The 21932-nt window shown below is 42.7% G+C and overlaps 1 protein-coding gene across 1 annotated transcript in view; it reads left to right on the forward strand.

Moving 5' to 3' along the window:
• Positions 1 to 264: 264 nt before the first annotated feature.
• The window catches only part of adamts6 (ADAM metallopeptidase with thrombospondin type 1 motif, 6), a gene marked incomplete at both ends in the record, with an annotated part of 138683 nt that continues 117015 nt past the window's right edge, over positions 265 to 21932 (forward strand). The window contains 10 exon segments of the mRNA XM_080743002.1: positions 265 to 358; positions 1284 to 1322; positions 1325 to 1372; positions 1375 to 1442; positions 1445 to 1681; positions 8769 to 8944; positions 10460 to 10712; positions 12899 to 12982; positions 14128 to 14273; positions 19502 to 19545. Of these exon segments, the coding sequence (XP_080599128.1) occupies positions 265 to 358; positions 1284 to 1322; positions 1325 to 1372; positions 1375 to 1442; positions 1445 to 1681; positions 8769 to 8944; positions 10460 to 10712; positions 12899 to 12982; positions 14128 to 14273; positions 19502 to 19545 (1189 nt within the window).

The following is a 21932-nucleotide window of genomic DNA, read 5'->3' on the forward strand; positions in this document are numbered from 1 at the left end:
CCACTGCCAGTGACATCTGGAAGTGTCCACTGTCGGGGGAAATCTGAGACCCGGCGGCAACCCACCACCACCACCACCACCACCACCGCCGCCGCTATCCAAGCGCTGCAGCCAGAGAGCTCATTTCATGGTGAAAAGGGAGACGGACCATGGACTTGTTATGGTGCGGCAGCGGACCCACTGCGTGCTCCTTTTAGCCTGCTTGTTGTAAAAAGCGCCCCCCTGCTCCCCTAGTTACCCCCATGTCAGATCTTTTTCTGAATTATGGAAATCTTGTGGAAGACGCTGACTTGGACACTGAGCCTGGTGGTCATGGCTGCTGCGGAACTACAAAGCATCCACGGACACAGATCTCAAGGTAGGGGGTCGTGGCCGGTGAGGGTGTGAGCTTGTAGATCAGTGGTTCTCAACCTTTTCAGGCCGCGACCCCCAAAATAATCATATTTTAACTGGGGACCCCCCCACCCAGATGAACACTTAAGAGTTGAGGCCTTATTGTGAAAATAGCAGATCTACAAGCATGTAGATCGGCTATTTTCATTTCTGCCTCTAATATATGACAATTTGGCCAAGTTTTAATTTGCCATTTTAGAGGTATTACTGTAAATTGTCACTTTAGAAATGTGTAGATACCCTCTATACACTTAAACTGTACACTTACATTTATGTTGGGTTGGTTACTGTTGAGTGAGAAAACAATGTTGCATATTAAGGTGATCATCTGGGGGACCCCCCCCCCCCAATTCATTTTTTTTTTGGGGGGGGGGGGGGGGGACCCACAGGTTGAGAACCACTGTTGTAGATCAGCTATTTTCGGATGATGTTTCCCTCATAATAGGGGATGCTAGGGTTCAAGTAAAAAGGAAAACAAGGGTTCCTATCACTCACAAGGATTGATTTGGTGGCCTCCCCCTGTAGTAGCTCTCAGGACCCACTAAGGGTCCCGGACCCCCTGTAGAAGACCCCTGGTCATAATAGTAATGAAACATCTGGTGGCCTCGCTAGTCTGGGGGCGGTAGGGATGAATGCAATGTCATGATGACCAGTGGTGGAAGAAGTCCTCAGAGTGTTTACATTAGAAGTAAAAGTAGTAGCACTGATGATGACATACAGTATGCTCATTGGAAACATGTGAACTCTTCTCTTCTCTTCTCTTCTCTTCTCTTCTCTTCTCTTCTCTTCTCTTCTCTTCTCTTCTCTCTTCTTTCATCTTGCTGTCTCCTTTCTTTTGTCCTTTCCCTTGTTTTCTCTGCCATGTACTTTTTGTCTTTCTCTCCAAACAGAGGAGTTCCTCTCCTACCTGGAGGAGTACCAGCTGACGGTGCGGTGCGGGTGGATGAGAACGGAGAGTTCCTGAGCTACACGGTGAAGCACCACGGCCGGGCCGCCGGAGACGGGGCGCGGGCGGGACCCCGCCACGCTCGGACCCCCGCAGCCCGCCGAGTCGGACCCGGACCCTGCCGAGTCGCGCCTGTTCTACAGACTGTCCGCCTACGGGAAGCACTTTTACTTAAACCTGACTCTCAACCCCCACCTGGTGTCCAAACATTTCACCGTGGAGTACTGGGGCAAGGACGGTCTGGAGTGGCGTCACGACAGGGTGGACAGCTGCCACTACGTGGGCTTTTTACAGAACCAGCACAGCACCACCAGGGTGGCACTCAGCAACTGCAAGGGCCTGGTAAGGAACTGTCACTGCTTTTTGATTGATTGATTGATTGATTGATTGATTGATTGCCAGTGATCCACATTATTAAGGGATGGGATCAGGGCACTTTTCATTCAAAGTAAGCTCACCTGAGGCCGATTCTAAAAAAATGTCTTCTAAATCCTAACAGTTTTCTGGAAAAAACCCCAAAAACAAACGTATGTTTCTATCAGTGGTGCTAAAAACCCTTTCATGTCAAGGACCTCCAAAATGATATGTATTTGGCTGCAGACCCCCATCTCAAAATAGTTTGTTCCATGGAATATATATATCAGGGATGGGACGATAAGCGATATTATTGTTTATCGTGATAAAAAAACACTCACGATAATCGTATTGTGGAGATTTAATTGTGGGCTCGCCTATAAGGCGAGCACACTTTAGATATTGTCATTATTTATTGTGGGCTCGCCTATAAGGCGAGCACACTCTAGATATTGTCATTATTTATCTATCAGACATATCAAGTTCTCCTCAATACTTTGTCCGCTTTCAACTCCTACATACTTAGTGAGAAAATGAAAATAAAAACATCAATGTGTTCAGTTTACAGTAGCGAAGTGTGCTATTATTTTTTATAGCAATCGGCCAAATGGTGGCGCTGTAGGAAGCCTTCGAAAGTGCGATCTTTGAACAGGTATAGCTCATGCTGTGTTATACATACAGCCATGAAACCTGTATACACTTATGCGTCTCCTCATGCCGAACAACTTTTACCCTCTAACTTTTGACCTCTGACCTTTAGGTCTCCCACAATTCGGAATTATATGAAAAACAGTAAAAATCTATCTCCTCCTGGGATTTTCGCGTCAAGTGCACAAAACTTTTTTCACATGAACTTTGGACCAATACGGTCAGATTGATCAACCAGATTTTTTTTTAAAGTGAAATATAATTTTTTAATGATTCAATCAATATTGCGGTTTTATGCAAATTATTCTTCGGCCTCTAAATCATACATGCAAAGTTACACGTCATGGCATTTGGCAAAGATGTGGAGGGTTAGTCAAAGTATCACTGAAACCAATTTTATTCAATCGGCCAAAGGGGGGCGCTATACGAAGCGTTTGAAAATTCAAACTTCAAACGGCATAAGTCATGACTCGTTTTGTTTGAAGACATGCAACTTGTTACACGCGTGCTTTGACTCGAGCGGAAGACATCTGTGTCGTTGTTAAGTAAGCTCCGCCTTCGATTTTCCGCCATATTGAGCAGTTTGTAAAACGCGTAAACCCGCTTTTATTCTGGAATTTTCGCTCCACGTGCACAAAACTTTTTTTACGTGAACTTTGGACCGATATCTAAAGATCTGTCAGATCGGATTTCTTTAAAATTGAAACATGCTTTTTTAAATAAATTCAATGAATATTGCAGTTTTATGCAAATTATTCTTCTGCCTCTAAATCATACATGCAAAGTAACATGTTCATAGCAATTGGCAAAGATGTAGAGTGTTAGTCCAAATATCACTAAAACCAATCTTACCCCAATTGGCCAAAGGGGGCGCTATATCATTTTGAGCAGTTTGTGAAACGCTTAAACCTGTTAGTTTTTTTTTCTCGCAATTTGCATGAAACATTCTACACACAATCTAAGGACCTTTATCTAATATGCCTATGAAGTGCACACAAACAAAAAATATAATAATAATTATAAATATAGCTGCAAGCAGCGATAAAGTAGCCAAGGCCAAAAACACCTCAAATCATGAACACAGCCTGCAATGTGCGTGAAATCTTGCAAGCACATTCCCAATAGGTCAAGGAACAGATACCACCCTTCTCACATTGGCCTGTTATAGCGCCACCCAGCGGGTCAACTTTTGCACAACACATTTTTGGAACAAAATGGACCAATCTTTGACGTCAGTAACGTCAAAGAGAGCACTGCCTGCGATCTTGACATTTTGTGCTTTTATAGCCATTGTTTTCTGGCTTGAAGCGAGCCCACAATTGTTTCGAAGGAACAATATTTTCTAGTTTGTTTATCTATCAGTCATATAGTAGACGGGAACTTCGGTTCCTTTCTACTCCTACATACTTAGTGAGAAAATGAAAATAAAAACATCAATGTGTTCAGTTTACAGTGGCGAAGTGTGCTATTATTGGAGCGGTGAAAGCGCTCCCAATGAACAGGTATATCCGTGGGTATGTGGCTGGCTGGCTGGCTGGCTGGGTGGCTGGCTGGCCCTGTCCGTAGCCTGGGCAATACCTTCAGTGGCCACACACAACACACTAGTTAAAGGAGGGGCGCTGTTTTGTGCAGGCCAGGCACACTCACCACTCACTCACAGGCACAGTTTACACTCACTCACTCACTCACTCACATAGGGTACAGCTGCTCAAATTCACCGCTCCACTTCGAACCGAGGTTTGATTTTTTTTACAGCAATCGGCAAAATGGTGGCGCTGTAGGAAGCCTTCGAAAGTGCGAACTTTGAACAGGTATAGCTCATGCTGTGTTTGAGTTACAGCCATGAAACCTGTATACACGTATGCGTCTCCTCATGCCGAACAACTTTTACCCTCTGACTTTTGACCTCTGACCTTTAGGTCTCCCACAATTTGGAATTATATGAAATACAGTAAAAATCTATCTCCTCCTGGGATTTTTTAGTTAAGCGCACAAAACTTTTTTCACATGAACTTTGGACCAATACGGTCAGATTGATCAACCAGATTTTTTTTAAAGTGAAACATTATTTTTTAATAATTCACTCAATATTGCAGTTTTATGCCAATAATTCTTTTGCCTCTAAATCATACATACAAAGTCACACGTTCATGGCATTTGGCAAAGATGTAGAAGGTTAGTCAAAGTATCACTGAAACCAATTTATTCCAATCGGCCAAAGGGGGGGCGCTATACGAAGCGTCTGAAAATTCAAACTTCAAACTGGCATAAGTCATGACTCGTTTTGTTTGAAGACATGCAACTTGTTACACGCGTGCTTTGACTCAAGCGGAAGACATCTGTGTCGTTGTTAAGTAAGCTCCGCCCTTCAATTTTCCGCCATTTTGAGCAGTTTGTAAAACGCGTAAACCCGCTTTTATTCTGGAATTTTCGCGTCACGTGCACAAAACTTTTTTTACGTGAACTTTGGACCGATATCTAAAGATCTGTCAGATCGGATTTCTTTAACATTGAAACATGCTTTTTTAAATAAATTCAATGAATATTGCAGTTTTATGCAAATTATTCTTCTGCCTCTAAATCATACATGCAAAGTAACATGTTCATGGCATTTGGCAAAGATGTAGAGTGTTAGTCCAAATATCACTAAAACCAATCTTACCCCAATTGGCCAAAGGGGGGCGCTATATCATTTTGAGCAGTTTGTGAAACGCTTAAACCCGTTAGGATTATTTTTGCAATTTGCATGAAACATTCTACACACAATCTAAGGACCTTTATCTAATATGCCTATGAAGTGCACACACACAAAAAAAATAATAATAATGAATATAGCTGCAAGCAGCGATAAAGTGGCCAAGGCCAAAAACACCTCAAATCATGAACACAGCCTGCAATGTGCGTGAAATCTTGCAAGCACATTACCAATAGGTCAAGGAACAGATACCACCCTTCTCACATTGGCCTGTTATAGCGCCACCAGCGGGTCAACTTTTGCACAACACATTTTTGGAACAAAATGGACCAATCTTTGACGTCAGTAACGTCAAAGAGAGCACTGCCTGCGATCTTGACATTTTGTACTTTTATAGCCATTGTTTTCTGGCTTGAAGCGAGCCCACAATTGTTTCGAAGGAACAATATTTTCTAGTTTATCGTGATATCGTCCTCCGTCATGCACTGGGATCAATTCACCTTTTTTTTGCCAAGCTGCATATCCGGTACCACTTAAACCCTCTATAATTGGTAAAGGTACTTATAATATACGTACTTGATAGTCTTTTTGAGCGGTGGTCACAACGCTCCTATACGTGGCCGTGTGTGTGGGTATGTCTGTCTCCGTGTCTGTCTGTCTGTCTGTCTGTCTGTCTGTAGCCTGCAGTAACCTTTTCTGACCACACATGTTAAGGGAGGGGCGCTGTTGTTCAGGCCAGGCCAGACCAGGCACACACACACACACACACACACACACACACACACACACACAGGGGGGAAGGGGGGGGGAACCACCGCTCAGTTCACACGGGTGTGATTTTTTTCACTCTCTATCAAATGTCTTTCCCAAAAAATAGCCGATCTACAAGCTCACAGCGCGTCGCGTTGCGGTGCATTGTGAGCTTGTAGATCTGCTATTTTTTGGCAAATGTTCCGCCACAGGATAATGGATTTTGATTATCGTGATAATATCGTAAATCGCGATTTCTTTTGACACAATAATCGTGATATACAAATTTCATATTGTCCCATCCCTAATATATATATATATATATATATATATATATATATATATATATATATGCAAATATTGCAAATATTATTATTTGTATGGTGGGGGTCCAACCGTGGCTATATAAATCTGGGGGGTCCCACAGGAAAAGCACTGGCACAAGGAGCTACTGCTCTGCGTAGCTCCCCTGATGTGATCTGATGTCAAAGACGTAATAGATGCCTGGCTTTAAATGCTTTGTTTACCTCAGCCAATCCTTTGGACCTCGTGCCAAAGATTAGGGCAATTGTAGTTTGCTTGATATAACGTTGGCCTCTGCCATCTTGGCACGGTGACACTTAAAACAACTCTGGCTAAAAGGCAACGCTAGGGAAGAGAAACTCTAAATCAGAATTAAACCGGAGCTTCCTCCACTTAAAGCCGCACTATGTAACTTTCCTAGTTCTACCCCGGTTTTGAACCCGGGTCTCCTGTGCACGTGCTGACATTTTCTGGAGCTGTGCATGCCGCTCCAATATTTGACTGTGTGTGCATAGCCCCTTTTCCACGACAGGGCCCGAACGAGAACTAGAACCAGAACTTTCCAGAACCCAGAACTTTCAAGAACCTGTGAAGTTACCGGGACCAAGTTCTGCTTACGTTTCCATATAACCAGACCTAACCGGGAAGGTCCCAGAAAAAGAGCAGCAGCGCTGCTGGCCCCGCCCATAGGTTCCCAGAACTCAAGTTTAGTACTACATCAAGAGCAGGACCTAAAAGGGTTCCCAGAACCTTGTCTAAAACTGTGGGCTATGGAAACAAAACCAGAACCAAAAAAATAGGTTCAGGTTCCGGAATGTTCTGGTTCCACCTCGTAGTGGAGAAGGGGCTTACCCCTTTTCCACTGCAAGGTGGAACCAGAACCTGCTCCTGAGGAAGAACTAAACTTAAGTTTAGGGGACCTATGGGAGGGGCCAGCTGCCAGCATCGCTGCTGGTCTTTTTCTGGGACCTTCCCGGTTAGTTCTGGTTGTATGGAAACGTAAGCAGAACGTTGTCCCGGAACTTCACAGGTTCTTGAAAGTTCTTGGTTCTGGAAAGTTCTGGTTCTAGTTCTGGGTTGGCCCTACAGTGGAAATGGGGCTAGTCTCCCCTGAGAAAGCAGGCAGACTCTATTAACTCAGTGGTAATAAATAAATAAATACATAAATTATACTGTACCAGTAAGACCCCTTTTCATATACGGTCACAATTAAGCCCATATCTGGGAATGCCCATATATGGACATATTGTGTCAGTCTCATGATAAGTGGGTGTCGCGACGCGAGTCACACTTGCAAATGAATTCTGTCTGTGTACCTTTTATGCCTATATATGGAGATCCCTAACCCTGTCATCAATATTTAGCCCATATCTGGGAATGCCCATATATGGACATATTGTGTCCCCGTTGTTTCAGCACAACCCCGCTTCTCGCCCTTAGGGCGTCTTACTGGTAATAACTGGTATTATTAAGTTATATTGTATTAACATACATATTGTTGTTCATCTGTATTCAGAATAACAAAATGTTTTGCAACTGTGACTAGAAAAATAATTAGGCTCTCAATAGAAAGTTGGTGGTTCAGGCAATGATTGTCAACTTACTCATCAGTCACTCATTTAGACAGTTCTAAATTATGTGTAAAAAGATAAAATAATAATTGCCACGGCTGAGTTATTAGTCCTTAGGCTGTTGTTAACAGACTTTGTGATTGGCCAGGACCTCTCTGCTAATCAAGGAATTGGAAGCTTTTTGAATTATCCTCGTTATATCAAAATGCCTGGAAAGTAAAAAGGCCCTGTTTTTTTTGCAGTTCTAATCATGTGGAGAAAAGCATGTTTTGCTCTGGTTCCTCTGGTGTTGGCAAGAGCAAGGTTTGTCGCTGTCGGGCAGAAACCTCTCATCTCCACATTTAAACTTTTTGTGTTTTCTTTAACGCCCTACTGCAGTGTTTCTCAAACTTTCAAATTTCAAGGTCTCCCCTTAATTTTAACGGCTTCATTTGGTTCCATTTGTACACTGTCAGAGTTACAGACTTGTAAGGTCTTGTAAGGTCTATCGGTCTACATCTGAAAAGACATGACAAATTCCCATTCAGTGCGTTGATAGCGCTGCCATCTCTCTCCCATTTCCTGTCAACCTACTATCCTATCAATAAAGGTATAAAAATCTATCTAAAAAACAACAGGTGTGCTGTACAGTAGGTTGCTACATTATTGCCCTGCATCTTTCAGTACATATATGAAAGTTGCAGGGCAAATATGTGCCATAATTCGATTCTTATAGCAATAAGCAACTGTATTACTGGAGAGCATTTTACTGGGAGCTGATGGTTCTCCAACTCAGCAATCCATCTCCCAGGGGTCTAGCGCAGACCCCCGCGTGTTACCGGCAGATACCGACAATAAGCCACTCCCGACGTACTTTTATTTTAGAGTATACTTCATACATTCAAAGCATGTAAATTAATGAGAAGAAAAAAAGGTGATTACTGCCATGGACAGTTATTTGATATTTGGTTGGAATGACCCGGCGTAATCGTACGGATTCATAAAATGGCAATATCGTATTAATTCACCATTGCATTTTTGCACTTGCATTGTTTTCGTGTGTTTCTCTAAACCTCTTACGTTGCTCTTGTTTTTTTCTTTCTCTCCCCCCCCCCCCCCCCCCCCCCAGCATGGCGTTATAACAACAGAGGAAGAGCAGTATTTAATAGAGCCATTGAAGAACATCTCCTCATCCTCCAGTGAATGGAAGCTGGAGCAAGCACAGCAGCACGTTATTTATAAAATGTCTGCCATTCCCTCGCCGCAAGAGCACAGCCAGGAACTCAGCTGTGGCATTTCAGGTTGGTGAGCCCAGGCTAGCTAGACTCCGTCCGTCTGGGGTGGGGACTGACGTTAAAAAAAGAAAAAAAGAAAGAAAAAAAAAAAGGGGACGGCTATACATAGCAGGTTCAGAGGAAGTTGCTGGTTTGGTTCTAGGCCCAGTTTTCCTGGGTGGACATCATGACCAAGGCTCCCTTGTGTGCTTCAGTCGGATCCTTGGTCTTGGCCAACAACTCCCAACCTGCAAGAGAGAGAAAAAGAAGCCTGAGTTATACTCTGTCGCGTGCCAGTGTCTCGCTCCCGGTAATAGCCGGTCTACAAGCTAGCAGCGCGTCGCAGCCGCGATACGCGGTGAGCTTATAGATCGGCTATTTCCGGGTGCGAGAAACGATGCGCAACCAAGTATAACTTCGGCTAAAATCCGTCCTCCCGTCTTCAAGGAAATGTTTGCTTCGAGTGCCAAAAGGCTAAAACTTGGCCCTTGAGTCAACTGTTTATTTTTATTATAGAATCTTTCTTGTCCTATATATAGAAGAGACAATGTTCTGGAAGTTACTGTGCGTTCCTTCCTGCAGCAGAGAATTCAGCTCCCAAAAAATGTTTTGCTCGCTTTGATGGCACCAGGCAGGCAGGCGAGAGCCAGGTGTATATTTAGGTATTTTTGGGCCATGGTCCTATAGGAAAGTGGTTCTCAACCTTTTCAGGACTCAACCCCCCCCAAATAATCATATGTGAACCCCCACCCTGAGAAGTATTTGGAATGTGGAAGTCGAGGCATTCAAATTAGTTTGACAAGGTATCACAGAAGAAATTTGTGAAAATAGCTGATCTACAAGTTCACAACGCCTCACGTTTGCCTCTTCTTATATTATTTGACAATTTGGCCAATGTTTGACCAGTATTTATAGTATAGTCTGTCGACTACATTTGTCTTTTTCCCCCCTATTTCTTTCTTGTTGTCTTTTTTGAGGTATTAAAAAGGTCTTAAGAGTCCTTAAATTGTTACCTCACTGTCCCAAAATCACGTGGGGATCCCTCTGGGGGTCCCGACCCTCTGGTTGAGAAGCCCTGTTATAGGAAAGTGCAACAGGCTGTCATGGGCAGGAAGCGAGGCATGCCCCGACACGTATCATCTTATAGGTTTTTCCCAGAGCATCTGGGTCATAAAGCAAAAGGCTTCAGCAGCAAAGGTTCAAAGGGGCAGATTCCCCAAGGTTGCATCTGCCATTCTCTTTTTTTGGGTGGAGGGGGTGGGGGGGGGGAAGGGGGGTGGAGTAGCAATACCGCAATATAAAACGTCACCGTCGTACAGAAACCTCTTATCTCCATATACTAACCTTTTTGTGGGGTTTTTATTTTTTCTTATATAATAACAACGTAATCTGTGCAATCTTAACCAGTGTCTGTTTGATCCACAGATGTCCTAAAAAGCAGCACGCCGTGTCGGTCCAGCACGCCTCCCCCTGCCCACCCGCCCACCGCACCACAGAACAACAACAGTGATCACCCGCCCACCGCACCACCACAGAACAACAACAGTGATCACCCGCCCACCGCACCACAGAACGGCAGCAGTAATCACCTGCCCACCGTACCACAGAACGGCAGCAGTAATCACCTGCCCACCGTACCACAGAACGGCAGCAGTGCCCACGTGAACAGCACCCACAGACAGAGGCGCTCCGTCAGCACCGAGCGCTTCGTGGAGACTCTGGTGGTCGCGGACAAGATGATGGTCGGCTACCACGGACGCAAAGACATCGAGCACTACATCCTGTCTGTGATGAATATTGTAAGTGTGATCCTGCTTTTCGGTTGGGCTGGCTTGTTTCCTCTGGTAGGATAGCCTCGCGTCACCAGGCTTTCCACTGCTGAGGAAAGGCTGGTGTTCGTTCAAAAAATTTGCTCCGTTTTAAAGAAGACCAAAAAAAAACCTGTTCCGTCGGTGGGTTCCGGTGTCGCATTGTTTTTGTTCCCCACATAATGCAAATCAATTTGTTTAGTTTCGTTAGTCGTCCTACGAGTTAAAATAAAAGATGGACATACCAAACCATTATTACACAGGAAGAAACTAAATGATTATACAAAACATATTTTAAACTAGAAAGGTGCAATTCTGGGAAAGAGGGTATGCACATGCATGAAGTGAATGGCAAATCGAGTGGCAAATCGAGTGGCAAAGTGAGTGGCAAAGGGAGCTTAACTTCGTTTAATGCAATCAGATAGGACTTTTCTGTTTGCACAGACTCAGTAGGCGTTCCCGCATATCTTCCGGGTATGATGATGATGTCACGTGCATACCCTCCTCTATTGCACTGACGCGAGTCACGGGGAATCCTCTGGGAACAAAGCCACACAAGACAGGGAATGAATCAACCATGCTATAATAAGAGGAGGTTCAGCAACCACCAGGTGCATTGGTGTGCCTCGGTCAGCGGACTTCAGGTCCAAGCACATCATACTCTCCATTTGCACACTTGTAATCCATGGGTTTAATAGAAAGTTCCCTTCTTTAATTCTATATTACATATTACTAGTCCTTTCCAAATATGTGCTCTGAATTATGTGCAGACTACAGAGTTTGGGTTATGGGGTGTGCACAGTATATGAGGGATTGAATGTGGTGGGTCTCAGAAGTAATGTTGGAGAACTCAGACGTATTAGTGATGTCAGTCATCTCCAAATTTGGGCACTGTTTCAGCATGCGGCTGTTACCATGGTGGCGGTAACAGTGATGTCAGTTATCTCCAAATTTGGGCACTGTTTAGTATCAGTGATGTCAGGTATATCAGACAGACATTGGACAGACAGACATTCAGTCGTTTATTAGTAGGAATGATGTCACTCCTGTCTTGTAACTTTTATACTTTTTTATCTGGGTTGTAAGGCTTGATATCTTGGAATTTCACCATTCTAGTTATCTTTATTTCTGGAAGAACAGGACGCTGTTAGAAATATTTAATGTTGTCTACAAGCCCACACTGCATCACATTGCAATGCACCGTGCGTTTGTAGATCTGGTTATTTTCTAGCACCCCAGTTTGACGTGCAATAGGTCATTGACATGAGAACCGCAATGGAAACCAGAACTACACTCTGTCGAGGTGCCAACTTGCGCCTTGCACAAGTAGGCCATGTACTTATGGCCTACTTGTGTAGACACCAACATACATACGTTCATATGCAGCCGAACGCAGTACTTGCGCGCTCTGCTGGCGCAAGTAATAATAAGCCCTCAGGCTATCTTGTGTTTTCATCCTCTGTGATGCATTGACTGTATGTCCGAAAGTTCTCTGTGCTCTTTATTAATGTCACCAAAAAATCAATCAATCAATCAATCAATCAATCAATTATCTCGGGACACCAATCTAATGCAAGTGTCAATTTATCAGTGAAAATAGCAGACCCACAAGATCGCAACACTGGGCGATCCGTTTTGAGCTTTTAGATCTGCTATTTTTCTTTTTTTAGTTTGGGTTCCGACGCAGTCTAATTTCCCTTTTGGCCTTAAAGGGGAAGACCACCCATTTTCAATATTGAAATATGTCATTAATATACCTTAGAGGTGTTGTGTGTAAATAGAAAAAAAGTTCACCCCCTTCTGTGTTGCCTAGAACTGGAAGATTGATTTGGGGGTTTGTATTGTAAAGTACAATGTGTGATGTCATCAAGTTGTAATTTACAATACAAACCCCAAAATCAATCCTCCAGTTCTAGGCAACACAGAAGAGGGGGAACTTTTTTTTCTATTTCCAACTCCTCTAAGGTAGGTATATTAATGACATAGTTCAATATTGAAAATGGGTGGTCTTCCCCTTTAAGCTAAAAAAGCTTGGGAACCACTGTTATTGAGAATAGTCTTCCACTGGCACCAGGATGCCGCGATTGACCGATCACGACTTGATTGAACTTGAGCTGTTGTAATAAATGGACACCATTTGTCTGACTTTGTGTCTTTTCTTCTTTTCTGGAGGTCAGGTTGCCAAACTTTACCGTGATGCCAGTCTAGGAAATGTTGTGAACATCATTGTGACCCGACTGATTGTTCTCACTGAAGACCAGGTGAGCAGATATCTGACTCCAAAAAAGCTTTATTGGCATGATAAAATATGTCTTACTTTGCCAAAGCATGCATATAACATAAGACAAATCATAACATTGCATATACAGGGAGACGACTGAACAATAAACATCTTAACAATAATGATAGTAATAATGGAAACAAGTGAATAACAAACAATGATACAAAGATAACAGTGATATGCAACAGTTAGGGATTTTGTTTAGCCAGATGTACTTTGTTCTTCTATCCACCGGCTGTCCCTCAGTTGATGACAACTCCACGCATATTGCCGAAAATAGCCAATCTACAAGCGTGCAAAGCATCGCAACGAGACGCTTTGCAAACTTGTAGATCAGCTACTTTCCCAGGCTTTCAGAGAGGACAAGACCTTGTACCGCCACTTTAGAATGAAAGAGCCCACAGCGGAGAATCGCCCCAACAACCTGCCCTCAGGGACTCTTGATTGAGGGCTTTTACATGGGCTGTACATGTACCTATATGATGGAAAAACAGTGTGTCTGTCTTGTACTGTATGTGTTTTCTGAGGGGGCCATACAGAGCTATTTATACAGGATTAGAGCCAACATTAACGGCCGGACTACACCAGAAAATAAGCGTGCACGCGTGCGCATGCGAAAAGCCCCAGGCTACACCAAGGAGGAGTATTTGTGCGGGAGACCCTGAGGAGTCTGTGTACGAAAGGCATACGTGCGTGTACAAAATAGAACCAATCCTATTTTTACAGCATGCGTAACCGGGGCTCGCGCTCTCCGTGCGCCTGGTGTAGCTGGCTGATCTTTCCAAACGCGCAGACGCACACACTCTCCGCATACGCACTGACGCGCGTGAAAAGCTCTGGTGTAGTCCGGCCATAAAATGTTCTGTCATAAAGTCATACCATAAAGTCATACTGTGTACCGTTTTCAATTAAACAAAAGGTATAACTTGTAAACTGGTGTGTTGTTCCCAACCATATCACATAAATGTGTGTTTTTGATGACTTTTGTCCTGGCGGTCGCTTCTCGCCCTTACGGCGTGTTACTGTGTGTGTGTGTGTGTGTGTGTGTGTGTGTGTGTGTGTGTGCGCGTGCGTGCGTGCGTGCGTGCGTGCGTGCGTGTGTGTGTGCGTGTGCCCCCACTTTAGCCTAACTTGGAGATCAACCACCATGCGGACAAGTCTCTAGATAGTTTCTGCAAGTGGCAGAAGTCCATCCTCAGTCACCATGGCGACGGCAACAGCATTCCAGAGAATGGAATGGCTCATCATGACAATGCTGTTCTCATCACTCGGTACGTACACACTCTAAATCACAACTATGTGAAAGATAGCAGGGACGTAGACATTTCTAAAAGGGCTTTTTGGTGAAAACATTGCGTTGTGAGCTTGGAGGTCAGCTGTTTTCGGTACTTGATACCGCACTGAACTAAGCATAATCATGTGAATACTGGAGATGTGGCGTAACGACATGGATTTCTACACAGAGAGGGCAATTATTTCAACATAAGATGCTGCATTCAAGTTCAGGAGAGTTTGGACAGGGCAATTCTCTTGAATGCTGCCTTCGGGTATGGCATGGAAAGAGGGCATTTGCATTTCTTTCACCATAGTAAAAACTGCATTCATGGTCTGGAGAGAGGGCACTTTTTACAGACGGATAAAAGGGCAGGGGCTCAAGCTCCCTTTGATGTCTATGTGTGCATGTGCCTGAAAGATAGTTATCATCATCATCATCCTGACTGTGAATGTTAAAATCCATTAAAACCAGGAAGGCATCTGGTTAATTTTTTCATACTTCATATTCATATTTCATACTTTGGCTAATCACAAATAGCAGATATACAAGCTCATATTAGATCTTCTATTTTTGAAGAATCATGCAAATTTGTGCAAATCTTTGAATATATATATATATATATATATTTAGGGGGTCCTGCAGCAAAATGAGTTAATGTCGCATAAACATTTGCCTGTAGGCCTATTTTCAAAAGATATTTCAACAACACAAATCTTGTATTTTCAGATCCGCAGCCAAATGGGCAATTAATTTGAGGGTCCTTGACATGAAAAAGTTTGTGTGTGTGTGTGTGTGTGTGTGTGTGTGTGTGTGTGTGTGTGTGTGTGTGTGTGTGTGTGTGTGTGTGTGTGTGTGTGTGTGTGTGTGTGTGTGTGTGTGTGTGTTGACCGGCATAACAAAACCTTTCAGTTCGTTTTTTCTTTCTTTCTTTTTTTTTTTGCTTTAATCCCTCAAAACAACAAGTAACATTCTGTACATCCTATGCCATACCACTGTTTGGAATGTCACCCACCGTGCACAGTGGAAAATGAAAGCAAGCAATTAAAAAAGGTGTATATATATACCGTATATTTCAAAAGTAGCAAATCCGTAAGCTCCATAATGCGGCAGTGACGGCACCAAGCGATGCTTTTCGAGCTTATAGATCTGCTGCTTTTTCAGAGGCGTCAATTGGGTATGGCAAGGTATGGCAGCAAGGTATGGCAGCTGCCATACCTTGGCTACAGGGGGAAAAAAAATGTACTTCTTAAAATAAATTCATCATGCCTGTTGCTAAGGTATGGCAACATGACTGGTGTCTTGCACGCGCGCCTTCACGCGCGTGCAAGACACCAGTCATGTTGCCATACCTTAGCTTTTGCTGAACTGACGCCACTGTGCTTTTGCTGCTTTTGAATTTGAATCCTGAAGAGAAACAGTTTCGGACATATGAGGTTTCCACCATATTATGTTGTTGTTGCATGCATCACAGTATGTTTAAATAATATTTCACAAATCTGACACATTTAAGAAAAAATATTCTACTAATGTAGGTGTAGGTGTAGTGTGGGGAAGGGCTTGGTGTAATTACGGTACAGACACTGACATGCAGAATGCGCTTCTTTTTAGAACCTGCTGGCTGCAAAAAACTGTCGGCTGCAGTTTTATCAACCGGCAACCATATCTAGGTGTGTTAGGGGAGGGCAGTGGTTCTCAACCTTTTCAGGCCGCGACCCCCAAAATAATTTAACTCTAAACCTCTAAAATGACAAATTAAACATTGGACAAATTGTCAAATATTAGAGGCTGAGATTGTGAAAATAGAGGCGTTTATCATCTATAAAATGATCTAAACTAGTGAAAAACAGGCGATCTACAAGCACATCGCGAGGCGTTGTGTGCTTGTAGATCGGCTGTTTTCACTACTTTTGTGCGACAGTCTTGTATGCTGAAGCAGGGCTTTGCTTTACCAAAAGACGTACACATTTGAAACTTGGAGATGACAGTGACGATATTTTAGTGATTATGTTGCGAGGAAAACGTTGAGATAATAGCCATTTTGGTTAGAACTGACTGAAAATAACTTTGTACTTCAAGTTTAATATATTTTCAAGTGTCCAAATAAATTCCAAACATTATCAAATTATCTCGCGGCACCCGTGGACTGCCGTCGCGGCACCCCAGGGTGCCCCGTCACCCACTTTGAAAACCCCTGCACTAGTGGTCCAGAGAGGTCAACAAAGGTAGAGAAACCCAACCGCTGCTGTAATGGTTGTCAAGTCTGGATGTCCTCAAGATTGTGATTTGTGTCTAATCGCTGTGGACCTGGAACTGGGCCAGAGAGAGAGAGAGAGAGACGGACTGATGAGAGGGGAAGAGAAGTTTAGGAGGAGAGGAGGAGGAGGAGGGAGAGCGGAGGATGACATTAAATTGAATTAGCTGTGGTCTGGGTGGTTTCTCAGAAGGTTAAAAGCTTTAGCAGTGATTGGATCATTCATTGAAATGTATGATGTGAATCCCAAAGCATTATGCCTGCCGCAGTGTCGTTCCCTCTATTGGATTACATTCAGGGGCGTCACAAGGGTGGGGGGGAAAGTGGGACTGAGTTACTAGGGCCCAAGGAAAAGTCGTGAAAATGTGTGCAAATCTTTGAATATAAGTATTTTTAAGCAAATGTTTGTAACTCAAATTTTTCTTCTGGGTGGGTCCCTGGAACGAAATATTTTGAGATGGGGGTCCATGGCCAAATACTTATCATTTTGGGGGTCCTTCACATGAAAAATTTTGAGCACCACTGAGATAGAAACATTTAAAAACAGCGCGGCAATCGGTGCCGCGCTGTGAGCTTGTAGGTCTGCTATTTTTCAATAGTTGAAGCACAACATGTAAAATGCCCTCTTTCCATGCCATACCTGAAGGCAGCATTCAAGAGAATTGCTTTGTCCAAACTCTCCTGAACTTGAATGCAGCATCTTATGTTGAAAGAGTTGCCCTCTCTGTGTAGAAATACATGCCATACGCCACATCTCCAGTATTGACTTGATTATGCTTAGTTCAGTGTGGTATCAAGCACCGAAAATGGCCGACCTCCAAGCTAGGAGGTCTGCTATTTTCGGTATTTTCACCAAAAGCGTCCTTTTAGAAATGTCAGCCCCTGCCTCTCTAACATTCTATGCACATCTCTGTGTTAGAGGACAGCAGCTGAGCGGTGGAGTGGCCGTGGCCACATTACACATTCATTTTGGGGTTCCTTGACATGAACAGCTTTCACTGATATAGAGAAGTGCAGCACAGGGGCGTCAATTGGGTATGGCAGGGGTATGCAGCTGCCATACCCTGGGTCCAGGCCAGGGGGGGGGGGGGGGGGGGGGGGGGAATAAAAGCTACTTTTAAATATAAATCCATGAATGTCTCTATGTCTATCTGTTCTGGTTATTATGTTGTTAAATTACAGTAAAATAACTACAAATGCAAAATGTAACAAAATGGTCACTTTAACAAGGTATTATAATTATATTCTCCACACTTGTATTCTCCCCATCTTGACAAGATGGTATATTCCCAGGTTCCGCAGGTCAGCTGCACAGGGGCAATGCATTATTGTTAATTGTGGCACGTTTTGCCAAGTTTAGCTGCACTTGAACAACTGTTCCAGGCTGCCCAAGAAACCGTAGAAACGGAGGAAAAAATAAAATGTACTTCTTAAAATAAATGTATCAAGCCTGTTGCTAAGGTATTATGGCAACATGACTGGTGTCTTGCACGCACGCCTTCGCGCGCGTGCAAGACACCAGTCATGTTGCCATACCTTAGCTTTTTCTGAACTGACGCCACTGGTGCAGCAGGTGTTTACCAGCGTTGATTGATTTTTTGACAGCACATTTTGTATTTAGTTTTAGTCATAGTATTTTGAATACGATTATTTTTGTTGTCCTTGATGGCGTCGTAGTGGCTGATTCTACACTTGGTAGCCAATCTATGGGGCTTTTAAGCCGTGACATCATTTTGTAGGCAGAGGAGAATCTGCCCCCAGAGCATTTTCTGTCCCTCGCTATTTCAAAAAACAACGACTAAAAAATAACGACTAAAGTATAATTCTATTAAACACTTTCCTTTCAACAACAAAGAGAAGAAAAATGTGTAAATAGTAAAAATAGTAAAAAGATTCACGGAAACTGGGGGCAGAAATTCTCCTCTGCCTACAAAATGATGTCATACTTAACAGCCCCATAAGCTCACAACACACATCTGCTGTTACCAGAGTGCAACACCCGAGCGCAACTGAACATAAAATGACTTGTTCTCCACTAGTCCCCCCTAACATTTTAGACTATTTTTAACCCATTTAGGCCTAGGATTATTGACTGCTTTAACTATTGAAAAATAGCAGATATGCGAGCTTGTAGATCTGCTATTTTTGAAAAATCGTGATTTTTTTTTTGCAAGTCTTTGAATATATCTACTTAAAAGCGAACATTTGTAACTCAAATATTTACTTCTGGGGGTCCCTGGAACAACATATTGTGAGATGAGAGTCTGTGGTCAAATACCTGTAATTTTGGGGGTCCTTGACATGAAAAGGTTTGAGAACAGCATGATTTAGAGGAAGGATTTAGAAGTCGGGTCAAAGATCGGGTCAAAGATATTCATAGACTTGCACACATTTTCACGATTTTTCAAAAATAGCAGATCTACAAGCTCGCAGCGCGGCACTCGGTGCCGCGCTGTGAGCTTGTATATCTGCTATTTTTCAATAGTTAAAGCATAAAATAATGGTTAAAGTGGTTAAAATCTAACGCGACTCGGGCGCGTTCCAGGTATTTGAGAGTTCATTTGTTGACGAAATTCTCAATATATTTAGTCTTAGTTAACGCCTCATAGCTTAGTCTTTGTTACTATCACCAAACATTTTGTGTGAAGTGTATATTGTATTGATACGTTTTAAATGTTATAGTTAAGATGTATTTAGCGATTTTAGACACACAAATGTGGGCGAGAGAACAGTACTTGTGCAGTATAGAAAGAAAGAATGGAATAGTAAACAGTGTCCCATTTAGGCCTGTCACATTTATTACATAATCGTCTTATTGCAATTATTTGAGTGAATCACAATTATCATTAATAATTGGATGTCATTTCCATGTTGAAAAGCAAGTTAGCATTGTGAGTGTTGTTGGATCGGGCTGTTTTTACATACATGTAACAGTTTCTGTTCTTTTGTGCTTTGTGTTCTCCTGACTACAGGTATGACATCTGCACGTACAAGAACAAACCCTGCGGTACCCTTGGTGAGTGCTGATCAGTAGTGACTTACATCTAACGGTAGATCTCCTGTTGTATGTCTTCTTGATCTGGTGATCTTTTTAACCCATTTAGAACGGGTGCACACATTTTGTGTATCATTATTTTATACTTTAACTATTGAAAAATAGCAGATATACAAGCTCACAGCGCGGCACCGAGTGCCGCGCTGCGAGCTTGTAGATCTGCTATTTTTGAAAAATCTTGAAAATTAGAATTTTGACCCGATTCTATAAGTGTCTTTTGAATCCTTCTAAGGTTTTTTTGAAAAACCTATGTTTCTATGTCAGCAATCTGGCCAGCCATCGTCAAAGAAAAGGTCCTTTTCACTTAACTGGAGCTCAGTTAGTCTGTTCTTGAGAGACTACTATGTCAGTGGTTCTCAAACGTTTTCATGTGAAGGACCCCCAAAATTATAGTTATTTGGCCACGGACACCCATCTCAAAATATCTAGTTCCAGGGACACCCCAGTAGCAAAATTTTAGTTACAAACGTTCGCTTTGTAAATTCATATATTCAAAGATTTGCACACATTTTCACAACTTTTTCAAAAATAGCAGATATACAAGCTCACAGCGTGGCACCGAGCAGATATACTATACCCTAAATGCCCTAAATGGGTTAAAAAATCTTTCTTTCCTGCTTCAGTGTATTGTTTACTTCAAACACTATTTGGTCTGAGACAATCGGAGAACCCGTTTGGTAAAAAAAAAAGGAGAAAAAATGAAACCGAATCTTTGCCGCTGCGGGCATGACCTCCTTTTTTGTGGTAAACAGGAACTCAGGTTTGACTCCTCCCTTTTTGTTAGTCAACTTCCACCGGGTGCTTTTTAGTTTATTCCTGCTAACAGTAACATGTTTAATCCGTTAAAACCGTGAAAGGATCTGTCTTATATTTGAGCTATATACATATAGCTCTTGATTCTCAAAGTTTTATTTTATACTTTGTTTATTAAAAATTAGCAGATATAAGAGCTCATATCGCGTTACTTTCGTGCCTTGCTAGATCTGCGATTTATGTTTTGAAAATGGATGTAAATATTTTGAGATGAGGGTCTGCGGTCCAAATACATATCATTTTTGGGGTCCTGGTCCTGTTGTGCTGTGATCAGTGTTGCTCCATCAGAACCATCGTGTTGCCATACCTTAGCTTTTGCTGAACTGACGCCACTGGGGTGTCCTGTGAACAGGAAATGTTGTGTTAGTTCATATGGGTAAGGCTTTCATTGGAAGCATGACACTTAAATACAACAAAAGCAAAATCAATCAATCAATCAGTCAATCAGTCAGTCAATTAGTCAGTCAGTCAGTCAATCAATCAATCAATCAACTACATGGGCTCTAATGTCTGACAGCGAGTCCTCAGTTCCATTATGTTGTCTCTAACTCCCCTCACTCCTCTTAAAGGAGTAGTTAATCCCCAAAATGTTTTTTTTTGGAGCTGTGTGAAGCACAGGCTCCCTATACGTGGCCGTGTGGGTCTGTCTGTGTGTCTGTCTGTGTGTCTGTCTGTCTGTGTGTCTGTATGTAGCCTGAACTTCCTAAACTTCGGCACGCTACTAGTCCCACAGTTTTGCCACCACACACTCGCGCCATATGTCAAATCGACCGGCTTACTCGGGAATCGTGGGCTAGTAACTTGCTAAGAGAAAGGTTCAATAGTTTAATTGATATTAATTTATTAGTGAATTAATTTTCCCCATTGACTTATAATGGGAATCGCAAAAACTCACATTCAATTATTTGTCTCTCGCAAACCATAGGGGCTAGAGTTTCAAGACTTGGAGAGGAGGTTCATAATGATTTCAAGGATTAAATAAAAAATAATTGTGTCATTTGGCCGCATGGTGGCGCCATAACACCCCACTTTACGTTTTGGCCTGTAACTCTTGAACCGTAGGTCGGAAAATTAAAAATATTTTTTCCCTGGATTCCTTGGGTCATGACGCATCTCCCCATATAGGCCACGCCCATTTGCGCCATGATAGATTTTCCGCCATCTTGAATTTTCTCCAAAACACACTTTTTGCTCCTTTTCCTACATATTTTCTTCAAATGTCACAAAAATCGGTACACATGATCCCCACACACACACACACACACACACACACACACACACACACACACACACACACACACACAGCTCCACTTCACACGGGTGTGATTTTTTATTGATTACTCACCCCAAGAAGACTTGAGTTCAATAATATTTTTTAGTTTTTTTTTCTCAAATTCTTAAGACAATAATTTGATTACAGTAAATGTACCGGTACCCCATTGATTCCGGATGGGGACCCAAATGCATTTGGGTGTGAGTAATCAATACAGAAAAAGTCATTTTGGGGTGAACTACTCCTTTAATAGAATGGGTTA

Source organism: Nannobrachium achirus (assembly GCF_963921795.1).
Source record: "Nannobrachium achirus genome assembly, chromosome: 15".
Classification (NCBI taxonomy): domain Eukaryota; kingdom Metazoa; phylum Chordata; class Actinopteri; order Myctophiformes; family Myctophidae; genus Nannobrachium; species Nannobrachium achirus.